The 24,867-nt window shown below is 33.9% G+C and overlaps 1 protein-coding gene and 1 long non-coding RNA gene across 7 annotated transcripts in view; one reads left to right on the forward strand and one right to left on the reverse strand.

The window, feature by feature from the left end:
- LOC126759875 (uncharacterized) overlaps positions 1–24,867 on the forward strand; it is a 565,378-nt gene that overhangs the window by 84,036 nt on the left and 456,475 nt on the right. The window lies entirely within an intron of this gene.
- LOC126759868 (frequenin-1-like) overlaps positions 1,325–24,867 on the reverse strand; it is a 200,869-nt gene continuing 177,326 nt past the window's right edge. For all 6 annotated transcript variants that reach the window (XM_050475046.1, XM_050475041.1, XM_050475043.1 and 3 more), the window contains 5 exons: positions 23,702–23,750; positions 13,886–13,975; positions 13,229–13,307; positions 8,561–8,649; positions 1,325–8,347 (listed from right to left, as the gene is read on the reverse strand). In XM_050475046.1, coding sequence (XP_050331003.1) covers positions 8,180–8,347; positions 8,561–8,649; positions 13,229–13,307; positions 13,886–13,975; positions 23,702–23,750 — 475 coding nt within the window. In that variant the 3' untranslated portion in view covers positions 1,325–8,179. The remainder of the gene's footprint in view (positions 8,348–8,560; positions 8,650–13,228; positions 13,308–13,885; positions 13,976–23,701; positions 23,751–24,867) is intronic.

The following is a 24,867-nucleotide window of genomic DNA, read 5'->3' on the forward strand; positions in this document are numbered from 1 at the left end:
ATGATTTTACCTGACTAAACTGAAAACGATTACGGGAAAGTGAAGAGTAATTATCCAAAAAATAGGCTTAGATAACAAGTGACAATATCTTACAATATCTTTGTAATATTTCGGTTGAGTTTTTTGAATTTATTGAACAAATCTTGACTTGATTATTGAGAAGTTTGCTCACCATAACTCAAAAATCGTCAGTACCTAGCGCTGGTGCCTCTTGACTGGAATTGATTTGTGCTCATGTGACATGGTAATGAAGTCTATTTTATTACAAAATACGGCTTCTGTGTGCTAGAATTCTCCAGTTAAACTATCTTTACATAAATAGAAGAAAACTCTTTCTCGTTTTGATATTTGTTAATTAGTGGTCATTTACCAAATTCTTTGAATCAGATCTCTAATGCTATAATTAAGAATTCTGCGAAAGTTATATTTTCTGGTAGTACTACAAGTTTCTCAAAAATGTCTAGTGGTTAATATCTCATTTTAATCACTCCTTGGTAAAATCAAACTTGGTTGGCATATGAAAATGCGAAATGTTGAATTTTCGAATATGAATCATTTTCCATTTACCATTTATAAAGAGGTTAGACTTAGCAATTGTGAATGAAACCGTAGCTTTCGATGTTGGTGGGAATTTTTACGAGTCTCTGCTTGCTTCCACTTTGCATTGTAGTAGAACTAAAAAACTACTAAATAAATGGATTCAAATTTTTTTTATGTTAAAAGCGAGTTGTTGAACTTAGGCATCTCTATCTCAGGTGGGGTTTTGTATGTGATACAAATACATTTTTAAAACTCTCGTCTGGAACCAAAATTAAATACTCACCAAAATTTTAAATGCGTGACTTTATGTTTATGGTCTTGATAATGCGCAATTTTGGTTACGTCAACACCATTTTGATTATTTTGATGTCAAATTTGCACCAGGTTCTGAAAGGCAAATTGACTAAAATAACGTTAAGATAATCATTGAGTTTGACTGCAGTTCGGAAAACTATGTATTTCGATTGCCCAGTAGATAAAGATTGCTCAAAAGCAAAAGATTCGACCGTTTTTTGCTGGATACAAAAATATCGTAATATATGTGTGTGTGAGTTAACACAAAAAACCTCTTGGACCCATCTGCTGGAGAATATGAGAAAATAATCATGTTGGTGTAAAACTAGCTTTCAGGGAATATTTCAAAATCGTCAGCCCAGTAATTTGGCAATAGAGACGTGGGTTTCTATGAGAGTGGCATTGTGAAAATAACTTGAAAATGGCAATAAATTGTCGTACAAAACGGTGCATCTTTGACTTAAATAAGATTTTTCTAATTATTTTAATAAAATCTTAGATTAAATGCAGAAATAATAGTTATTTTTTTACTGGACCATATATTGGTATTTGTGTAAATGAAGGGGATGATTTACTATGCAAGCTAATATATAAAAACTCTAGGCAAGTCTATGAATAAAATCGAAATGAAATCCAAGCAATGAGCTCACGACTAGACATCTTTGTTGTTATTAATTTTTTGGCCTCATAAAATCTGCATACGAATCCTTAATATGCCTACGTCTTATTCTGCACACAATTAATTCGGTTACAAATGTGCGAGCTAAGATTGGTCTTATGTGTCATATCAGCTGCAATTTTACGGCGTATTCAAATATTTAAGTAGGCATACAGAAATAAAGATAAATAATACAATACTAAGACCATATACATACATAAGCTAAGAAAAACAAATACAATAAGGACACGCGTTAGCGACCGTAAAAGAAAATGGAAAATATAAAAATGAAAACCAAAGCCTAAAGTAATAAAATGGTAGATAAACAAATGTATAAAAGAAGCAAAAAATTATATACTGTATTTTGACCAAAAAAAAGAAAAAAGGAATTTTTCTTAAGGATGTGACACAAGCAAACGAAAAAAGATTTTTTCCAAAGGTTATGGCACAAACAAACGAAAAATTATTTTTTCTATATAGTACTTTAGAAGCTAACATATACATACATACATATAGTAAATACATTTTGATATAAAAGTGAAAGCGACAGACTAGCGCTAAGTTAAATGCTGTAGCAAGGCATTTTAATATTATATACAGACATACATACATAGTTAACAGGTCGCAGGCAATAGGTACTTATGACATACATATATATGTGGATATAACTGTGACCCAGCACCATGAGCAAGTCTAAGCGTAAATATAGAAAAACAGAAGGTACAGTTATAAGGCTTGCAAGTGTATACATTTTAATTAGTAGGTGTTTAAAGTGTTTATTAGATATTTAGGATTTTTTGTAAATAAATTTTTAGGATTTTTTGTAAATAATTTATAAAAAAAAATTTAAATATTTCAGTTAGACATTTATTGCGCTTATATGCTTCGATTGTTAGTAGTAGTAGTAGTAAAGTAATGCAATAACAGTTTTTGAATAAAAATATTTTTTAATAAAAATGTTTATATAAAGTCGACTAAGTATCGAAAATATGTGGAAAGTATAAAACTAGCTGCTTTAAATATGCATATATTTCATTTATTTGAACTTTATTTGTAATTTACAACATGAATTCGACTTAAACAGGCTATGTGTACAAACTGCTTTATTTAATTTTTATTTAATTACATCTAAAGTACTTTGCATTTATTTAATATTTTTTTTTTTGTCATAACATTTTTTTTTATTTTTATATAATGTATTTCAACTCATTTTTGGATATTTTGGCTAAATAAATATTTCTATGAATTTTAGTTTTTTTATTTGAACTTAGCAATTATTTAATTAAGTTTATTATTTGCTACTTTATTTAAAAATAAAGCTGAACCACATATAAAACAGAAATTATTTTAGTTTGGTGATACACTGAAAAAGGTTGAGGACGTAGAATAAGTAGTACAAAAGAGCGAAACTTGTGTTGGATGTGCAGGAATAAGTATAAAAAGAGAATATTGAAAACGGTATAATCTGGTAAAAATGTAGAATTGAAGGTATGTAAAATAACAGTAAATAAATTTGGAAATATATAACAGCACACGACAACTTATTCTGATGCTTTTAGAATCCGTTACAGTACCCTATATGAACCCTATATTAACATGCATATCTGTAAAAATATAAGAGTATAAGTTCCAAAACCGTGATATGGTCTGTCTCCAGAACTCGTTTGGAAAAATTTCTAAAACAGTAGTTTTTTATTATAAAAATAGAGTCTTCCAAAAGCGTGCTATTATTAGTCTCCAGAACTCTTTTCAAACATTTTTTGACAAAGAATTAAATAGTAATATTCCTAAAATATATCAAAATTGCTATAAAAATTTGTTTATAAAAGGAACAATATGTAAACAGTAAAAATTTATTGTAGTTGCTTCGTCAAAATACGATTTCCAAGTGGTTAGAAAGTAGAAAGTTATAAATTTAGGAATAATAGTTAAAAACTTTTAAAAAATCGCAAAAATAGCTGATTTAATTTTTTAAAAATTAATTCCAGCTTTTTTCTTTAATTTTTTTCCAAATTTAACTCGCTAAAATTACGCTACTGTTATTTCACGCCAAACAGCATTTTTCAAAATTTTTGTGATTCGTTTTTTTCTTTTTGCGATAAAAGGAGCTTTTTTAAAAAACTTTTGAGAATTTTGAAAATCACTATAAAATTGACTGTATATTTATCTAAATATATATATATATAATAATTTTTTTGAGCTTTTAATAATGCAAATCAAAAACAATCTATTATACACCTGCTTTCAGTGAAAAAAATATAAGGTCAATGACTTGACATCTCCATATAGTATGTACATGTATTGAGTACTAGAGAGTAGAATAATTGTACACCATATTTTTCCAGCTTGATTTATTTATTTTTCCTCTTTTTTCAGAAAGAGTTTTTGTGATAAAAGTAAGGTTTTTAGGAGCTTTTCAAAAAGCTTTTCAGAAGTTTGAATAAATTTATAAAATTGTTTGGATATTTATCTGATTTTTTTCCATGTCTTTAGAGCTGTTGTGATAGACGTAAGGTTTTTGGGAGCTTTTTGAAAAAGCTCTTCAGAAGTGTCAATAAAATTATAAAACTGTTTGAATGATTATTTGATTATTTTCCATATCTGTTACTATTTAATCAATGGACGAACAAAATTGAACATATTTATGAATTATTATTAGGTTTGTGTCTAAAAACAGAAATAAAGCGGCTGTTTGTTAAAGGCTTATAGAGAAAATTTTCAAAAACAATTCAAATTTTGCCTCTTTATAACTCCTAAGCATTTTAAGAAGCTTACAAGCGATTAAAGCTCTCTGAGGCTATGATAAAAACCTAATACTCGATTCTGCTATTCTGACGTCACTAAAAACTGTACTCTTTCTTTACTTTTTCTTTCTTTTGGTGAATTATGTTGATTGAAACCTCTGCTATATAATTTTAGAAAATCTAAACTTTAGAAAGTACAAGTGTGGTTTTAAAGTTAAATTTTAAGCATATTTAGAAAATTTATAAATTTTCATTTTAAATATTTATTTCAAATTTTATTGTGTGTACTTCAAAAGTGGATATATTTTGTGAAATAAAAAGGTTGTAAGAATAATAAAAAGAGTCCAAGGAATATAAAATTTCTGGCATGCAAAATTTTAAAAAGTATTTAGATTTTGAATAACATCTATATAATATTTAGAAAATTTAGCGAAAAAACATGCGTATAATATTACAATTATATAAAAATGGAGAAGGTTTGAAAAACTTTTGAACAAAGTACTCACTTTTTATATAATGTAGGAATACCAATGGGATTATATTTTAAATAATTGCAAACTATTATATTTCTAACATATAATTGAACGGTTTTAATGGAAATAATAATTAAAATTTGTTGCGAATACTTTTCAAATACAAATTTACAAATTAAATACAAAATTATATGTGTTTGAAACAGTCGTTAAAAAGATTATTTGTAACAGTTTGTTTATTCTTCACGTTACAAATTCTGTAAGTAGAAGAAAGCTTTCAAAAGCTTCTAGTACTATAATAATCAGTAGCGAACGGCGGGGTTTTCCTGGCAACTTATTTTTGATTTTGATTCGTAAAATCTTCGAATTCTAATTAAAAGTACTTTCAGCGCTTGAATGTATGATATTAGCGAACTCTATGAATTGATTTATTAACAAAATAAATTTCTTGACATCCAAAACCCCTCATGGATTTGTTAAAACAATGTTCTAATTAAGTACTCTATAAGGACTTGATATGACTGACTTCCATTCAGTTCCAACTATTATCAAAAGTGTTAAGTATTTAATGATCTACTAAACCCTAGATATAAAAACGAGCTGTCAATCTTTTATATTCATCGTAGCTGTAAATAGGCAATTCGCTTTTTTTTCGTGTATGACGTCACATAACAATAATTTTCCTGTCTAAACACATTCCAAAAACATAACGACGAGAAACTGTCATTACTACATACTCCAAACTAAGAAACCGAAATTCATATCGTCACTTTTTGCTGTCGTTTTCACTTTTGTCATAAAACTTCTGGATAAACAGTTACCTGATTTAGTTTAGGCAGGCTTAGACGATTTTATTTTATCAACAAATATTGATAACTTCAAACTTTTATTGATATAAATCAAAAACAGTAATGATAGCACGAAAAATATATAATATATCAACTCGCAAAAAAATATAACTTAAGGTCGAGAGCTTCAAATCTCAATGTGGGATATTGGTTACTGGAAAGTGAATTTTACTTTAACATGTTTTTCTAAAATATTAAATTTTTTTCGTTTTCAAAAGAGCGTTAAAAGGAGCTTTTAAGAATCCTTTTTATAAAGCTTTTTAAAATTGCTTGAAAATCTATCTGTTTTTATTCGTATAATTACATTGAGCTTTTATTGAAACAAAACAAAAACCATATCTATATGCCACAAACAAATCTATAATATACTAAATCGAAAGATTTATTTTTTTCTTTTCGAAAAGAGCTTTTGTGATAAAAAGAGCTTTTGAGGAGCTTTTGAACGAATTATTAAATTGTTTGAATAGTGATATGATTTTTTTCATATAGTAACTTTGAGTTTTTATTAAAACAAATCAGACAACAGTTTTATACATCAAGAATTTATATTATACTAAATCGCAAGAAAATTCCATTTATGGTCGAGGTCTTGACGTCTCCCTTTAGTATATTGGGTACTAAAGATTGAAATATACTATTTTTTTCCAGCTTGATTTATTTTTTTTCCTTTTGGAAAGATCTTTTGTGATAAAAGTAAAGAAAAAGTTAGGAGTTGTTCAAAAAGCTCTTCCGAATATATATGTATATATATTTTTTTTCAGCTTGTTTTATTATTTTCTTCTTGGAAAGAGCTTTTGTGGTAAAAGTAAGGAAAAGTTAGTAGCTTTTCAAAAAGCTCTTCAGAAGTTGCAACAGAATCATAAAATTTTACGGGTATTTATCTGAGTTTTTTCCATATCTGTTACTATTTAAGCGCTGATTGAAAAAATTTAACATTTTTATGATTTATTATTAGGTTTCCGTCGAAAAACAGAAATAAAGCTGCTGTGTGTTAAAAGCTTATGGGCAGAGTATTCAAAAACAATTCAGATTTTCCCTTTTTAAACACATATGCTATGCTGCTACTGCCTCTTGACTACGCTTAAGCAATAAAATTGTTCTCTAATCGAATTTTTGAATGTCAATACTTTCTTTTATTTTAAAGTTTTTATAAGTAATATATAATTTTTAAATTTTTTAACGTCTTAAGGACGAGTTTTAAGATTCAAATAAAAGTAGTAAGGAAAGTTTTAAAGTTGCATTTTTTTTGAATATTCTAATAGCTTTATATAATAAATTTTAAATTGGTGTCATTGTTCATAACAATTTCGTTTGACTAATATTTACAAATTCACGTGGTCTCAGTGATTATTTCGCGTAGTATGGTAACGCTAGGAAAGCATGACTCTCATTAGCAGCTGCGGAGTTTATTCTACCCTTTTGAGCGCTGCATGCTTTCAAAAATTGTAGCAAGTTTTTTATAGTATTTTGTAGCTGAAATTTTTTTTGTAAATATGTACGTTTATTTAAATTTAGACTTGCAAGCATATTTATGAATTATTTGCTTAGTTTTGTTTATAAATCGCGTTTTACTTGAAAATATTTGCAAATGTTTTTTATTTTTGTTATTGTTTATTAGCATTAAATTTTTTTTTGTTCAAAACGCACCTTTGTATTCGACCTTTTGTGTGGCTGCATGCAATTTCGCAATTTATATTATGTATTATATAATTCACTTTGATTTCGCATCTTTTTCTACAGAAATTTAGCTTAACTTTTTACAAGTGTGTGCTGCCAAGTTAATTTGATTTTTGTTTATTATTTTCATAAATTTTTTTTTTTAATTTTTTTCAAAAAATTTTGTATTTTGTGAGCTGCTGTGAGGCTACGCCGCGCATAGCCGTCATTTTATTGGGCAGATTTTGATTACCGTTTCGTTGACATCACTATAAACTATGTGTACGCGCATGTGTGTGTGCGTGTATCTGTGTACATTGCATATGTATGCTATTTAATGCATGTGCGCCTATGTCTATTGATTGCAGCTTGAATATTGTTTAACTACGCTAAACCCGTTTCTCCTACGTTTGCAATGAGTATACTTTATAAATTGCATTACTTTTACTCTTGTTTATTGTTTTGGTTGTTTTTGGTTTCTTAGTTTTTGCATTTGCAAACCATTAACATAATCGGTATTCGAAGCTTTTCTACCGCTTGCTCTACTTTCGCATATTTTTTTTTTGGTATCATTAACCTAACTGTCATGTAACTCAGAGAGGTGCATGTGTATGTACATATACATGTATGCATATGAGTGTTTACACATGTATGTGTGTGTGTGTGTATTGGGCGCGTTTGGTAGTCTAAAGCCACCAAAGCAGTCGTGTTTGTATGACTGTGTGCGTATCAAGTGTGCTGCCCTTTGCCTTTACTCGTTTCCCTTCTTAAATATTTTGCAAAAATGATATCCTCTAACCACCTATGCTTCCCTTCTGTTTGTTTTATTAATATTTTGTAATTACAATTACTTTGCTATTATTTGTTCCTGCAGTGTACTTTTAACTATTTTTTTTTTGTTTGTTTTTTATATCCGTTTAGTTTCCTCGTTTAATCTGTAGCAGAATTAAACTAAGTCTCTTTTGGTTAATCACCACCTAAACTTAACGCCTGCACTATACGTGGATCAGCTTTACTACCCTCACGAAATTCGTCGAGCGTTAAACGATCGTCGTGATTCTTGTCCATTTGATCGAATATTTTGTCGACACGCTTCTGCGGCGTGTTCTCTTCCTCCGTTTGCGGCTGTTGACCCTATGAAAGTGTATGAATAAAAAGTATATGAATATAAAGAAATGAAATGTGGCAAGGTTAATTAGCGGAAGTATTACTTTCTACATAGAAAATGTCAAAATGATAGCTTGGTAAAGAAATTTTATCGAGTTAAAAACAATGCTACAAATAAAGCGCGTTTAAAAATTGAGTATGTCTTTAAATTGGTATATATAATTAATATAGTTTCCTTACCACCATTTGATATATTGCATCCACTATATTATACATTTCTTCTCTCGTTATGTAGCCATCATTGTCCACATCGTAGAGTCGGAATGCCCCTTAAATTAAAAAATAATGTATTCCTTACTAGTTGAGCTGAGAGGATAAGATTTATTATTTAAAGACAATCAAAAAATCACTGCTATATATATACTTATAATCGTTCAACAGTCTACTGTATTTCTATTGTGTCAAACAATCTCTTTTCCTTATATTTAATTTAATTTAATAACCCGGTTATGAATGAAATGCTTTATGAAAAATGTAACACATTAAGTTCTATCTTTATAAATGATAAATATGGTATTGTTACAAAGGAGATATATTTAAAGGGAACTATTATATCTTCCTTTGAGTCCGTTGTAAATTTTCTTGCATACATTTACATATAACATAGTAACCCCGTCTAGTTCATTATTGAAAGATCTAATCAACAAAACAACTACTATTATACACGGTGCGTTGCAAAGTAAACAGGACTTTTTGAATCTAGTATCCCCTGGTGGCGCCATCTATATGTCGACTGGTGCGTTAAAATCTGCTATCTTTATCGATATCCAGTGAGAATTTCATGACATTTCATTGATTGGGAGTGAAGTTATTGCGTTTTAAGTGTCAGTATGTTTGTGTCATCGGTGCGAAAATGAGCTTCGAACAAAGAGCCAACATTAAATTTTGTTTTAAAATTGGTGAAACTTTTACCGAAACGTTTCAATTGATGAAACATGCTTTATTGCGATGATTGCCTATCCCGTGGCAGAGTAGCGGAGTGCACGAGTGGTTTCAACGTTTTCAAAGTGGTTGTGAGGACATAAATGACGATCAACATGTGAGCCAATCAAAATCCGTGATCACCGGAAATTCCATCGAAACTGTGCGTGAATTCATCAAAAATCAACCGAAATCATCATTGAAATTCATTTTGAACATCTCCAAAACATTGATTTATTGCATTTTGACCGAACATTTGGGCTTACGAAAGGTGTGTAAGATGAAAGTTGGCGTTTGCTGTACGATAATGCGCCGTCTCATCGATAGACGCTTGTGACCGATTATTTGTCCAAAAATTACATTTTAACCATTAACCACTCCCCGTATTCACCCGATATGGCACCGTGCGACTTCTTCCTTTTCGGAAAAATGCATTTGCCCATGAAAGGAAAGCGTTATGCAGACGTAGAGGTTGGTTTGTTTCATGATGGTAAAACTTACTGTTAAACATCGTTTACAAATCTTCCAACTTTTTACGAAAATTCACTCTGTAAAAAATAAGTTCTGCGCGCTTATGGTCAACATAATCGGCCTACTGAGCATTCTATGCGCAACACCATCACCCATCTTGAGATCCAGCATTCATTATTCGATAATATTCGACCGGATAGATCAGCTAAGAGTGTACATGAAGACTATGGAGAGCCGCTTCGGCGCCGTTCGCAGCAACACGGACTGATGTATGGAACGACTTGGCGCATTTTCGTTGAGACCTTCAATTGAAAGCATACAAAATACAGCTTGTGCAAGAACTGAAACCGATGGACCATCAATGGTGACCATTATCCCCCTTATTAACTCACTACTTGATGCCTGAAAATTAAGCTCGTGATCTCAGTGACATTTGGTTTCAACAAGTCGGCGACTCTTCGCATTGAGCAGATAATTTCATGTTTTGGGCCGGTCGATTGGCCACCAAGATCGTGTGATATCACACATTTAGACCTTTTTTCTGTTGGGATATGTAAAGACTAAAGTCTAGACGGACAATCTCGCTGAATCTTTGTAGCAGAATATCACGTGTGTCATTCGGCAGTTACCAGTTGAAATGCTCGAACAAGTCGTCGAAAATTAAACTCAACGGGTAGACCAAATAAGACAAAGACGCGTAATTTTTACAAAATAAATAATTTTTAAAAAATAAATGCCGAAGAATGTTCTTTCTAATGATTCCCCATCACTTTTTAAGTTTCTTTTTTTTTTTTTTTAAAGGTAGGGAACCTTGAAATGTATCACCATTTATATTCTCTGCCACCAATGTCAAGGATTTAAGGCCCATTAGATTATTTTCGTTTCTGTTAAAAATGCTGAAGAGTTTATAAATCCGTGCATTATAAGCAAAATACGCAGCAATGGGAGATTGGGAGCCCTTATGCAAAAGAAATTCTTGGTAGGCACCTTTCTCCGCATCGAGAAGGCTTTCAACAATGTGCGTCCCTAGGCGGTGATTAAAGCCTCGAAAGGCTTGAGGTGAGAGTATCTGATATATAGTCTTCTCAGCGACAGAAAGGTCATAGCGGGATTGCGTAACGCACAAGCTTGCCGAATGGTTAATAGGGGCTCTTGTGGTGGGGTATCTTCCCCACTGCTATGGATCTTGGTGGTTAATAACCTACTTAAAAACTCGAAGAACGAGGCTATCGGGTGACAGCCTTCGCAACCGACCTTGCTTTTCTAGTAAAAACACATTTTTTAAGTGCCGTCTAATTCCTAACCCAAGGGTAGCTCAGCGTGGTATCCAAATGGGTGAATAGAAGCGGCTTATCTGTGTGTCAAATAAAACTGAAATGGTTTTGTTTACTAGGAGGTACAAAACCCAGATGTTCGTTTCCTCTTATACGGAGGCTTACGCCTGCAAATTATTGATAAGGTAAAATTTCTTAGATTTGTCCTTGATGGAAAGTTTTAATGAAGGTCAAATATTGAAAAGACAGTAAAGATGACCGCAGTTGCCTTATATTACCGTAGGGGAACTTTAGGGAAAAGGCGGGGACTCTCGTCACAGGTTGTGTTTTGGATTTATGAACTATAGTCAAACCAATAATGTTCTATGGTTAATTCGTCTCGTGGAGGGCGCTAATAAGCTTAAACGTGTCCAAAGAGCGGTTCTCAGCGGCATCTTCGGTGCACTGTGGATTACATCAACAATAGCACCAATTGCTGCCAAGACCTCTCTAAGTCGGTCCAATAGAGTCACGCTAAAATTCTCTCCTCCTTCAATTGCATCCTTGAAGACTTCAACCACTCCATTACATAGGCTCCACCTGGCGGCAGTTTCTCCTCTGAGATACCGACGACAAGATTGTCCCTGGAGAAGAGACATAGTGAGCTTTTGCACAGATGGTTAAAAGTTAGGGAGAAAATATGCAGAGGGAGTCTTTGGTAAGGAACCTTTCTTCAAGCTTAGCTTGGGTTACTGGACTACTTTTGTGTAGGAATGAAGCTTCTTTCAGGAAGTAAAGTTTCTTTCAGGGAGTGAAGCTTCTTTCAGGGAAGTGGGCATTTACCCGACAGCAAAGCGGCGGTATTAATTTTGAGCTCCCAAACTGTGCGCTCAAAGCTAGTCAAGGTGTGTTTGTTTTCTTCAGAAATAGCATAATGCTACTTCATCATAACACACATTTGGGTGCCAGGTCATAGCGGAATCACTGGAAACTGCAAAGCCGAGTAGCTAGGGAGACGTCATCTTACGATGCAGCAGTGAACCTTGCGTGTGCTTAGCAAGCGTTGGTTGACGACCAGCTGACGTTTACCGCCTAAAAAAATTTGTGATCGGTTCAAAGCGCTTTGTCGATTAATGAGGGTCTTTATAATTAATTTTTATGGGAGTCCTAGGTACCACAACAGACCGGCGTTTTAACCTGTTCAAGTGAAATCCCTCGCAGGATCGGCCATTTATCCTAACCTAACTTGATTTATTTAGCTAAAAGTCTCATTAAGGGGTTGCATGGCCTTACGGGTTTCTAAGCCATTGCCCTAAATTTTCCAGTTGATCCGAGTAATAGTTTCCGAGATATGGCCTTGAGAGCTTGTGCGCACGAGGCTAGCTATGCTAAGTGCGCCGTCTTTAAGCGCGTTTTTCTCGAAACTGTGTGTTTTGAAGTGTTGGTGTTTTGAAGTCTGCTAAACCGATATTCATGAAATTTTACACTGGTCTTTGAGATACAAATCTTAAAGACTTGACGGAAGATATTTTTCGATTCCAACTATTTGAAAAAAAAAAAAAACAATGACGCGAAATTTTCACTGAAATTTTCATTCTTTTGTAAAAATGTTAGCTTAAAATCCAATTTTTAATTTTTTTCTTCGTCAAAGTTCTAAGTTAAGATTTTAACTAAAACACATATTTTTTCATTTAGATTATTCTGTAAGGAGTCATATTGACAACGCGGGCGCATCTTTTTTCCGAGGGGTCCCGGAAATCGCAATGGTCGAGTTTAAAATATTTTTTCCAAAAATTTCAGCATTTCTTTGTTAATAATGTATGTTTGTAACAATAAAAAATTCTAATAAAACATTTCATTTTTGATATGAGAAAAAAATTGTTGAAAAAGGCTCAAATAATGCAATCAACCGAAACACACTTATTCATAATCCCTATGTGGACTTGCTGAAGGAATTTCGGATGTTAGTGAAAGCCAACTGAAGAGCTTCTAACCAACTCTCGGTTGTGATTGGCCTTACCTCAACCAAAAAAAAATAATAATACAAGAGAAATGTATATATTTTCCTATTCACAAACTTCATGTGCATGTCCATATGTATATGGTTCAACAACTATAGAATGCTCTCATATTTACACTAACAAATAACGGTGTGGAAAATGCATAAATAATTTCGTATATGTGTGTGAGTATTCATACTTACATTGCAGCTTTTCATCCAGGTTGCCACGTGATGTAATCGATAACGCCCGTATGAACTCCTCAAACTCAATCGCACCATCCTGCAATGCAATAGAAAACAAAGAAAAGCAAAAAGAACAAGAAAGGCGAAGGAAGAAAAGCAACGAGTTGGGGGGAAAAGATAAAAACAAATAGGCAGCAATTGTTCAGCGTGAAATAGAAAATTGAGAAAAAAAGAGAAGTGAAAATTTTAGTGCAATTTTCTTGATGTTTAATTTAAAAGCACAATAACTTTTTAATTTGAGTAAGTTAGTATTGCAATAAATGTGTTTATGTGTTTCGAGAAATATTGAGGAAATTTTTTCTCTACGAAATTGATTGCATTCAATCGAATTTAATAAAATTGAATTGCAATTGCACGGCATGAAGTCGATTGTATTAATAAATGAGCTGCCAATTCAAATAAAAGCAACGGTAAAACCAATGTTTGCTGCCAACACTACACAAAAGCATAGCTATATATGTATGTATAGGTGAGAGACGAGAATGGACAGCCTTGACAGCGAAATACTGGTTTTGTTGTTGCTTTTCATAGTCATTCAGCATTTTTATTATTGTTTGCTATTATGTATGTTTGTGTGTGTGTGTGTGATTGTCTTATGCTCGGCGCATTACTCACCTCATTCTCGTCGAAGACCCGAAACACCAGCGATGCGAATTTACTGGGATCTCCTTGCGGGAAGAATTGTTTGTAAATTTTAATAAAACCCTGTAAAGTAGAAGGAAAAGAGGAACGTGAAAAAGCACATAAATACGAAATTCGTAAAATTACAACAGCAAGTAATAAAAACAAATCTTGACATGTTGGTAGGACACGCGCAAAGTCAGAGCAACTGTCACGCGTGGGTGTGGTGTGGGCGGCAGAAAAAAAATATATAAATACATATGTAGATGTCAGTGTGTGTGCGTCGGTAGTCTGCGAGTGTGAAAATCGAGTTATGACCAACAGGAAAACATGAAAGTTAGCAAAGTGTGGCGCCATGTTGTTTGCTTTATTACAATTATTTTTAGCTTGTATATTCGTGTGCTCCATTTTCTTTCCTCTGTGCGATAACAGTTGTTTTTGTTGCAGTTATTATTGTTGTTACGAATTATTAGTTTTAAAAATTAAGCCCTTTATTGCTGCATACGTATGTATGTAGTAGTGTTGGTGCTATTAAACTCAGCGCACTGTGGGCCCGGCTCAAATTAGTAATTTCGAATTAATGTTACATAAATAGTAAGTAAGTCGGATTTTCAACCAAAACGTTTTTTGCAAAATTTTCACCTCCGATATTTCCTGTTTTATTTCATTTTTAAGTATAAGGTTTAAGAACGAAAAAAGACAACTTATGACTAGCGATGGCTTGAATTCATTATAAGATCCTATTTTGATATTTTTCCCATACCTACTACCTATTCTTCTTCTTTACTGGCGTAGAAGCCGCTTACACGGTTATAGCCGAGTTAACAACATTGTTGACATTCGAGATACCAAGTGCAGCTAGGTCCTTCTCCAACTGGTCTTTCTAACCGAGTGGAGGTCTTTCTCTTCCTCTGCTTCCTACGGCGGGTATTGCGTCGAATACTTTCAGAGCTAGAGTGTTTTCGTCCATACGTACGACATGACCTAGCCAGCGCAGCCGCCGTCTCTTAATCCGCTGAACTATGTCAACGTCGTCGTATATCTCGTGCAGCTCACCGTTCTATAGAATCTGGCATTCGCCGTTGCTAATACGCAAAGGGTTAATATTGGTTCCAAGATGGGTAGAATTATCTACGACTTCGAAGGTATGACTGTCAATACGAGTAGTGACCTGGGAGCTAAGTCACGAGTGCGACGATTGTTTGTTTGATGACAGGAGATATTTCGTCTCAATACCAGACCCATTTGCTTCGCTTCCTTGTCCAGTCTGGAAAAAGCAGAACTAACGGCCCTGTTGTTGAGGCCAATGATACTGATGTCAGCGGCGTACGCCAGCAGTTGTAAACTCTTATAGAAGACTGCTCAAATTATTTTCTCCGCCATGTTGAATAGCTCGGCAGGCAATCCATCGGCCCCCGGGGATTTGTTGTTCTTCGGACAGGTAATTGTTATTCGAACTTCTTCATGGTCGGGCAGTGGAACGTCTGCTCCTTCGTCATCGATTGGGGAATCCGATTCGACATCTTCTGGTGTTATGTCTTCACTGCCGTTCGGTAGGCTGGAGAAGTGTTCCCTCCATAATTTTGGTTACTAGATCACCTCTGGGGTGTCTATAAGAGTATGCTCCAGTCTTGAAACCTTCTGATTAGTCGCCGTATTTTTTCGTAAAATTTTCGAGCATTACCCCTGCCGGCCATCTTCATACTCACGCATTTCGGCCTCTGTATTTTTCTCATCCCATTCCGCGCGTGTTGTGGTTGATCGTAACGTTGCGAGGTAGGCAGTCTGTTTTCTCTCCGCTGCGACAAGGCACTCCTCATCGTACCAGCTAGTGAATGCTCTCAGAGAGCTGGAGTGCAAGCCGAGTAGAAAACCGTTCGATTATCTATTGTGATTGCAGCTTCTCAACGTCGAGCCTTCTTTGTGTTTGCTGACGTGCGTTTTTTCTGCACAGAGGCGGGTGGGTATCTTGGCTCCAACAAAATAGTGGTCCGAAACGATGTTAGGACCTCGGAGCATACGCACGTCTAAAACACTGGAGACGTGTATTCCATCTATCACAACATGATCAATATGATTAAATCTTACCATTTATAAAAAACAATTTTAGTCTAATAATTATACCCTGAACAAGGTAGATTAAGTTTGTCACGAAGTTTGTAACACCCAGAAGGAAGCGTCGGAAACCCTATAAAGTGTATACATATATAAATACTGACAACATACTGATCGTTGAGCAGAGTCGATTTAGCCATGTCCGTCCGTCTGTCTGTCCGTCCGTCTGTCTGTCCGTCCGTCTTGTATATATACGATCTAGTCTCTCAGTTTTTAAGATATCGTTTTTGAAATTTTGCGAACGTAATTTTCTCTTTAAGAAGCTGCTCATTTGTCGGAACTGTCGATATCGGACCACTATAGCATATAGTTGTCATACAAACCGAACGATTGGAATCAAGGGCTTGTATGGAAAACTTTCGCATTTGAAATGGTGTCTTCACGAAAGTTGGCACAGGTTATTTTCTAGGGCAACAATATAATCTCGGAAGAAATTGTTCAGATGGGCTTACTATAGCATATAGCTGCCATACAAACGATCGGAAAAAAGTTCTTGTATGGAAAACTTTTGCATTTGACAAGATATATTCACGAAATTCGGTACAGATTATTTTCTAGGGCAACAATGTAATATCCGAAGAAATTGTTCAGATCGGTTAACTATAGCATATGGCTGCCATACAAACTCAACGATCGGAATCAAGGTCTTGTATGGAGAACTTTCGCATTTGACGTGGTATCTTCACAACATTTGGCATGGGTTGCTGCTTAAAGTAATAATATAATCTCCGAAAAAATTGTTCAGATTGGATTACTATAGCATATAGCTTCCATATAAACTGTCCACATAGTTACTGAAAGAAATGCAACTGTGAAGGGTATATTAGCTTCGGTGCAGCCGAAGTTAACGTTTTTTCTTGTTTTTAACAAATTATATTACATATGTTATTGCAAATACTGTATATATTGTCACTTTAACGTTTTCAATCTATTTTTATTCTTACAGGTAAGTCCACAATAGTTCACTGATTATAATTGCGCGATATTGCAATAAGGTAGATTAAAATATATGATAACTAAAGGTGAGCCGTAATTAATATTATTATTGCAAGATACTATTTCTGAAATTTCTTTAATTTAAAATCGAAATATGCATAATACTTAGCATATACTGAACGCGCTATCTAAATGTGAAAAATTATTTTCTATCTTTGGTCTGTATTCTTATTTTTCATCAAAAGGAAAAGGAAAAATTTCCGTATTAACGGATAAAATAAAATGCATATGTATGGATAAATCCTCACTAAAAATTGTAATACAATTTTACAACCTTCGCCTCCCAAATTAAACTCATATCTATATTTCTATTAACCCCACTGTAGTTATCCTTCAACTTAAACTACCTCGCACAGTGGTGCCAGAGCGGAAAAAAAGGATTTTTTTTATCATTCTAAATTTGTACCATCTTTTCAATTTAAGCTAAGAACTAATCAAATAATATTGTCCGAATACTTGGGCTTGATATATTCAATGGTTTTTTGTTGGGAGAGCTTCAAAATCCAACAAAGTATCAACGCAAAGTTACTCAGAAAAATGTGATGAATATTGCAAAGGTTAAAACTCAAAAGTTAACTATAAAACACCAATTGTAAAGTTTCTGTTTATTAAAACCAATGTTATAGATGTGATTTACATCATCAAATGTATACTTTCTTTTTCAAGATTTTTTTTAATATGATGTCTTTTCATGGTCCAAAAAAATCATATATTTCACAACTTCAACAGAATATAACTATTGTGCGCAGGACAATAACGCTTTAAAATCTCCTTAATCGATAGAAAAAAAAATCAGCTGCCATTAGCTGCCAATTCATGAGTAATTAGCATTTTAATCTACTACACTAGCTGTGATAACGGATACATTTTTTTGGGAGAGCAATTCAAAATATTACACGAAAATTTTGCTGTAGGATGATTTTTAAATTTTTGTGTTATATATGCGGATTTTAACAAATTTTTTTTCATCTAACAGAGATGTGTGCCAAATTTCAAAGCCCTACCTCGATTCCTTCTATTTTTTGCCGCGGATTGTATGAAGCGGCACCACTGTGCCTCGCAATCATAAATTGTATTTATCAGGCATACTTTTCGGCGCAAAGTCGTTCAAGCGAAGAAAATCCATTTGTTGTTATTATTATAACTGCCGAGTAGCGTCGTGGGCGTCTGCTTTGTGTTAAAATATAAATACATTAACCATTGAAGACCCGACTGCGTCATTTGTAATTCAATTCAAAATAAGGCAAAACTGTTTAAAAATCAATTTTGATTTTGTGAATACATAAATATTTTGAAGAAAGATTTGTAATTCAAAAATAATTGAGGTACATCAATTTTGGTTTCATTGCAATATTTTTAGAAATATATGCAAGTAAAATTTTTTTATGCACACTTCAAAGCTTCTTGCCGATTTGTCTATCTTTTTATTTTTTCCAAATTAGCGTATATTTTGATCACCAATTTAAATGTAATTACTGCAGTTTGTGCATACTTAGGGTGTCAGATGAGGTCGGCAGTTAAAGAAGAAAAACGTTAACTTCGAAGCTATAGCACACTTCACAGGTGTATTTCTTATAGCAAAAATATATTTGGAAATTGTGACGATGCTTCTACCAATAATTTATACCAAATTTCGTGAAGATGTTTTGTCAAATAGAAAAGTTTCTCACACAAGGGCTTCATGATGATCGACCATTTTGTCGAGAAGATTCTTGGGTAGAAATATGCAAAATTTCTGATCTGCATCTTTAAAACTGAGGACTATTGCTGTACAAACGGACAGACAGTTCTGTACACACATTCATGTGCATTTGACAAACTTAATATACCATACAAGTATTCAGGGTATAAAAAGGTGCTGTCAAGTTCTGTACATACTTATGTGCATTTGTTCAGATTGCAGTGCCCATACAAGTCCATACAGGCTGTGGGTTCACCGTCCTTCGAGTGAAGTTGGCCACTTCTGCCTGCCTTATTGTTAAGCTTTTGACTCTCTCTTCTTTTTTGGCTCCTATAAGCGGTTCTGATAACTTGTATACACGCTCGTATTCGTCACCCTGGATGTCAATGGACATCATACTGGCTATTACTTCAGCAGCATCTCTTGACATTCTTAGAAAACCAATGATTTCTTTTAGTGCCGACAGCCTGTTCATTACGCTTATTTGTGTGGCATTTCGAAGCCGTATTTGAGAAAACCGATCTCATTACCTTTGCGAGTAAAAACCGCCGGCTGGAGCTCATGTAGCTTTTATTTGCCAACAAGCTTGATAATGTGTTTAGAATTTTATTCGCTTTACCTGCAGTGTATTCCAGGCGATCCTTAAGTTTCAGCCTTGAGTTTATTATTACTCCGAGATACTTTAGTTGTGACTGTGAATGAATCTCACTCTTCTCTATGGTGAGAGATATTCTTTTCTCCACTTTTCTAGTAGTTATAAGCTCATACATTACCATCATATATTAGGTTCCATAGAAGGGGGCCTAGAACCGAGACTTGCCGTACTCCACTCGAAATTGAGTAGCTCTTGGTGCCTTCTTCACAGTGCAGAGAGAATTGCTAAGTGCAATTTTTGTAACATATTCCGGTCGCTTGTGGTATATATGTACGTACATGTATGGGAATGGTGGTGAAGGGGATATATGTTCTGCAAAGGCTACTTTTTAATGAAAATCTGATAATTTTTTGGAATAACAATGATACTGATACCTAGTAAAAGTCATCGACGTTCTTTGAGCCTTTGATCTAATGATTTTTACTTTGGTCAGCAATACCAATAGAATCCGGTTTATCAACAGAGTCAGTAATGCGAGCAACCATGGTTCGATTTCGCACTACGCTCTAGTCGATAACGTGTATCCACAGAGATGGCGTACAGAGCGCACCGAAAACGCTATTGCTGCTGTGGTGCAGAGTACCAACGAAGACACAAATTAGTCGATTCCCCATCGTGCGGAACAATTGGGGATGTATTCACCCACCTTATGGAAGATTTTGGGGAAAGATCTTAGTCTGAGGGCTTACAAAATCAAAAGTTCAAACGCATCACAATTTCGGTGAATGGGCCCAGAACGAGATGGTCATCGATCCCGATGTATACAAGAAAACTTCGTTAAGCGATGATGCTCACACCTGGTTGAATTGGTACGTTAATAAACAAAATTGTCGCATTTGGAGTGATGATAATTCACAAGCCATTGCTGAGATGCCTTACATCCTCAAAAAGTCATTGCGTTATGTACTCAATGGGAAGAAGAAATCATTGGTTAATTTTTCGATGATGTTGCAGTCAAAAGGTAACTATTCTAATGACTTTGGGTCCAATTTTATTCCAAAGACGGGGCTGAAGTTATACAGCCAATTCCATCAATTTATTGAAAGAAACTTTTGGTGAGCGCAATATCTTGTGCGGTGGGCCTGTGACGTGGCCTCCAAGACCGTGCAGTTTAACACCGCTGGACTATTTTTTGTTGCGTTATGGGAAGTCACTTGTCTACGCAGATAAGTCCGAGATGATTGACGTTTTGTAAGAGAATATCGCTGACATAAGGCCTCAATTGCTTAAAAAAGTGGTTGAAAATAGAGTATCAGTAATTAAATCACTGATCTTGAAACTACGCCAGCTTTGGCTCTATCTAAATATAAATCGACTCAAAACTGTTCTTCAAAGACCTTATCATTTCAATTGGCTATACATAGTTGATTGAAATTGGCATTCGTAAATCCAGTGTTGATCCAAGTACAACCGATACACGAGTATAAATTAGCCTTTCTGTACACTTGAAAGCAACCGAACCGTTATATATGTATAATATGAAGCAACCAAAACAACGGTAATGGCGAGCATTAAATATTTTTCGTACACAACAAACAATAACAACTGTCAGACACTATTTTCGCCTTTTTTCCAAGCGGTTACGTAAGTAGGTACATACTCGAATTAATGTGTATGTTTACTGCTTCTCGTAAAAGTTGCAAATCCCAGCGCTATAAAGTGCGGCGGAAGCAGAGGAATAAGTAGAAATTTAAATCTTTCGTTATGGTTTATGGTGTTAACCACAACAACTTTTTGTTTATTTTCTGCTATATTTTGTTTCGTTTTGTTTTGCAGCTGAATTTTGTGGCAACTTGCACACATTGGCTGAATTTTATGCTTCTGTCGGATTTTGCGTTTTTACTCACACAGCAAATTAGCCAACAAATAAGTGTTTTGTTTGGCAAAATTTCTCAGTAACTTAGTTGTGGAAAATAAAGTTGGCGATAAGAGTAATGTGAAACAAATAAATCAGAAGGTCTAACGCCGTGGAACATCGAATACTTTAGCAATCAATATGAATTGAAGACGAGATTCGCTTTGGAAATTAAATTAATGTGAATTGTTGCACCGAGATATAAATATTGTATTTAGAATACGAGATATAATCTTTATTGACTGATGTTATATATATCTCTATATCGAGTCTTAAGTAATCCATCGGATCAGAAAGCTTTACTTGAGAACTATGTTAAAAAGTAGATCATTTTCATCTAATGTACATTCATTGAGAAACTTTCTGTACCGATTATATTAGGATACCTCGTCTGTCTTTTAAGCTTATATTGGATTAAACAAAAATGAATGTAAGGGGTGATCCATTTCAAGGTTCCATACTTTTCTTTAAAGAAAAAACACAGAAACTTCCTATTTAATGGATAATGTGTTTTTATCAATCGAAAGAACATTCCTTGGCATTTATTTTTTGAACATTATCTCTTTCAAACGTTGGCCGCGGCAACGTCTCAAACGGTCCATCTTTGAGTCCAATTTCCGATGACTCGTTCTAGCATTTCGACCAGTAACTGGCGAACTACACGCGCGATGTTTTGCTCCAAGGCCTGAATCGAAGTAAGATTCTCTGCTTAGACTTATGACTTTATATATCCTCATAGGACAATGTCTAACCTTGTGATATCATACGATCTTGGTTGTAAACGATCGGCCCAAAATGGGAAGTTATCTGCTTACCGAAGTGTACACTCAATAAATCCATTGATTGATGCGGTATATGAAAAGTGGCGCCGTCTTGTTGAAACCAAATGTCGCCGAGATCACGAGCTTCAATTTCAGGCATCAAATAGTCGGTTATCATTTCGCGATAACGGTTGCTATTGACGGTTACTATGATTCCACGAGCCCACAAGCTACACCAAACCGTTATTTTAATTGGATGAAATGACAGCTCTTGAATCTTTTCAGGTTGCTCTTCGTCCTAAATGCGGCAATTTCTTTGTTTACATGCTTCAGCTTTTGTACGAGCTGTATTTTGTACGCTTTTAAATTAAGATCTCTACGTAAAATGCGCCAAGTCGTTCTATACGTCAGTGTGAGTTGCTATAAACGGCGCCGAATCGACTCTACACGGCCTTCTTGTACACTCTCAGCTATGACTGATATATTTGCTTTGCGGACGTGGTCTATTCGGTCTAACATTACTCAGTAATGAATGTTGGATCTCAAGACGTGTGATGGTGTTGAGAATAGCTTATTATGCCGATTATGTTGATCATAAGTCGAGTGAAACGCGCGAAACACATTTTTTACAGAACGTGAATTTTCCTAATAAAGTTGAACGATTTGTAAACGTGGTTTAGGCATAAGTCTTTCCATAATGAATTGCCAAACAATACTGAACAAAAATAATATGAAAGCTTGACACGACTTACGTGAGATCTGTCAAGAAAAGGTTATTGAATCCTTTATTTGGATTACCCTTTAGTATTCCGACTTTTCTATATAATTTTTATACTACAATAGGTGTTTTGTCATGCCTCAGTTACGATAATTTTTATTAAACGACCATTCCATTGAGGCCTATCAGGAAAAAATAGCTGAAAGCCTTATTCTTTGGAAAATTAATTATAATGTTTTTCAACAGCGACTTGTTTCAAACTTCGATGTGTCACAGTTTTTCCTTTTGTTGTTCTATATTTGGTGGGTTATTGTGAAAATTCGATAATTTTGAGCGTAAAAGCCATTGCTGCCCATCCACTATTGTGTGATCTTTCGGCATGCCACTTACAGAGATTATCTTCGCCTGGTGCAAAAGCTTCGGATAGCATAATCAAGTTAATTTTTATTATCAGCAGATCTATTTTTTGCTAATATTTCATTTAAAATGCGATATCTTACGATTCAATTCAACTACCGCGAAATGAGCAATTATGTCATTTGTAAGTTAGGTCCAACTACAGAATATATGGTGTATTGTGACGTCTCTAGTGTTGCTAGAGTTATTAATTTATTATCAAATAAAGTGAGTTTATTGGATTTAGATTTGTATTTTATCAAATCTATTTTCTTATTTCTGTAGTTAAGTGCTTTATTATGATAGAGCTATGCCTATTTTATAAAGTGCTTAGAGAGAAGCATTATAAGAATCATAAAAAAGAGCCTTCATGTCCAGAAGGCAATTCAGCTCTGCTAACTTTGAAAATCTGTAGATTTATTCAACCATAATTTCTTCATTTGTTGTTTTTGAATTAGTTTTTTATACATGCAAGTCATACAACTAAAAATTGCACAACATTTTTTTAAATACTCCGATACATTTGAATCCGAAATTGATATGATGTGCGTACTAATTGGATTTGTTTGACTATAATGTATGTTCAATGTACTAATAACAAGAATATAACTTGTAAATATTGTCTTTACTTACTTGTTCTGTCAGCAAACCGTTCGGACAGTCTTTCAGAAAACCTTTGTGCCTTTAAAAAGTGTAAGAAAATAAATATTTTTTTAGTATTTTAAAGGTAATCAAATAAATATTAATCATACAAATATATTTTATAATGACCTAGAAACCGTTCATCTAAAAACTGAAATGCTTTAGCCGAATAAGAAAAATAGCTCTTTTATTTACAATTTGGAAGATGGAGACTATTTTCTATGTGTGCTCGTAATTTCCTGGTCAAATTTCAAGGAGTAAAATTTCTCTAGTTAAAAGAGTTGAGTTTATTATATATTATTCCTATAATAAACTATTCAATACAGTGAAAATTTTATTTACGAATGGAGGCGAAAATGTTTTTGTCGGTATAAGTAGCCAAGGGTTTGTACTTGAGGTTTAATTTTGAATATGTTCTTATAAATAAATGTCATTGGAAAAAATAACAAATTTAAGTCTGCTTTCTCAATGTCTTGTTACCAGCATTTCTGTTCAGTTAATAGAGTTGTCCGCTTAATAGATTGTACTTAATAAACATCAACAATGGTTTTTGAGATGGTTATTGGAGATGTCCGCTTAATAAGGCGTCCATTTAAGAGAGCTTCTACTGTATTCTTTATTTATGAATTTGCTAACTATCCTATCTTCTAAGCTGGTTCGAACTGGATATAGTGTGCTAAATTTTACTAAAATCGGTTCACAAGTTTAGGAGCCCATCGCGAACAAACAACGTGACATGTACTTTTTATATGTAAAGATTTAGAGTTTTCTGAGATACGGTACCTCAACATAATAATATTTGCCTATATTTTATATTTCTCTAATAAATATGACCTTTCAAATAATATACGAATTATATTTTAATTGCTTATTGACAACCAGGAATGGTTAAACAATAAACAATGTCTCGCTTAGCTAAGCGTTGGAGAGTAACGAATCGAACACCATAATAAATGTTCAAGGAAACGGACGGTACAAGTGTTGAAACTCTACTTTGGAGAGTAACGAATCGAACACCATAATAAATGTTCAAGCAAACGGACGGTACAAGTGTTGAAACCCTACTTTAACATGGCTTCTGACGCAATTATGTTGCGCTTCTTCCTATGAAAAGTTAACTAGTTTTTGATGTCAAATAATCTTTTAATAACCTTTTA

This window comes from Bactrocera neohumeralis, chromosome 5 (assembly GCF_024586455.1).
Source record: "Bactrocera neohumeralis isolate Rockhampton chromosome 5, APGP_CSIRO_Bneo_wtdbg2-racon-allhic-juicebox.fasta_v2, whole genome shotgun sequence".
Classification (NCBI taxonomy): Eukaryota; Metazoa; Arthropoda; class Insecta; order Diptera; family Tephritidae; genus Bactrocera; species Bactrocera neohumeralis.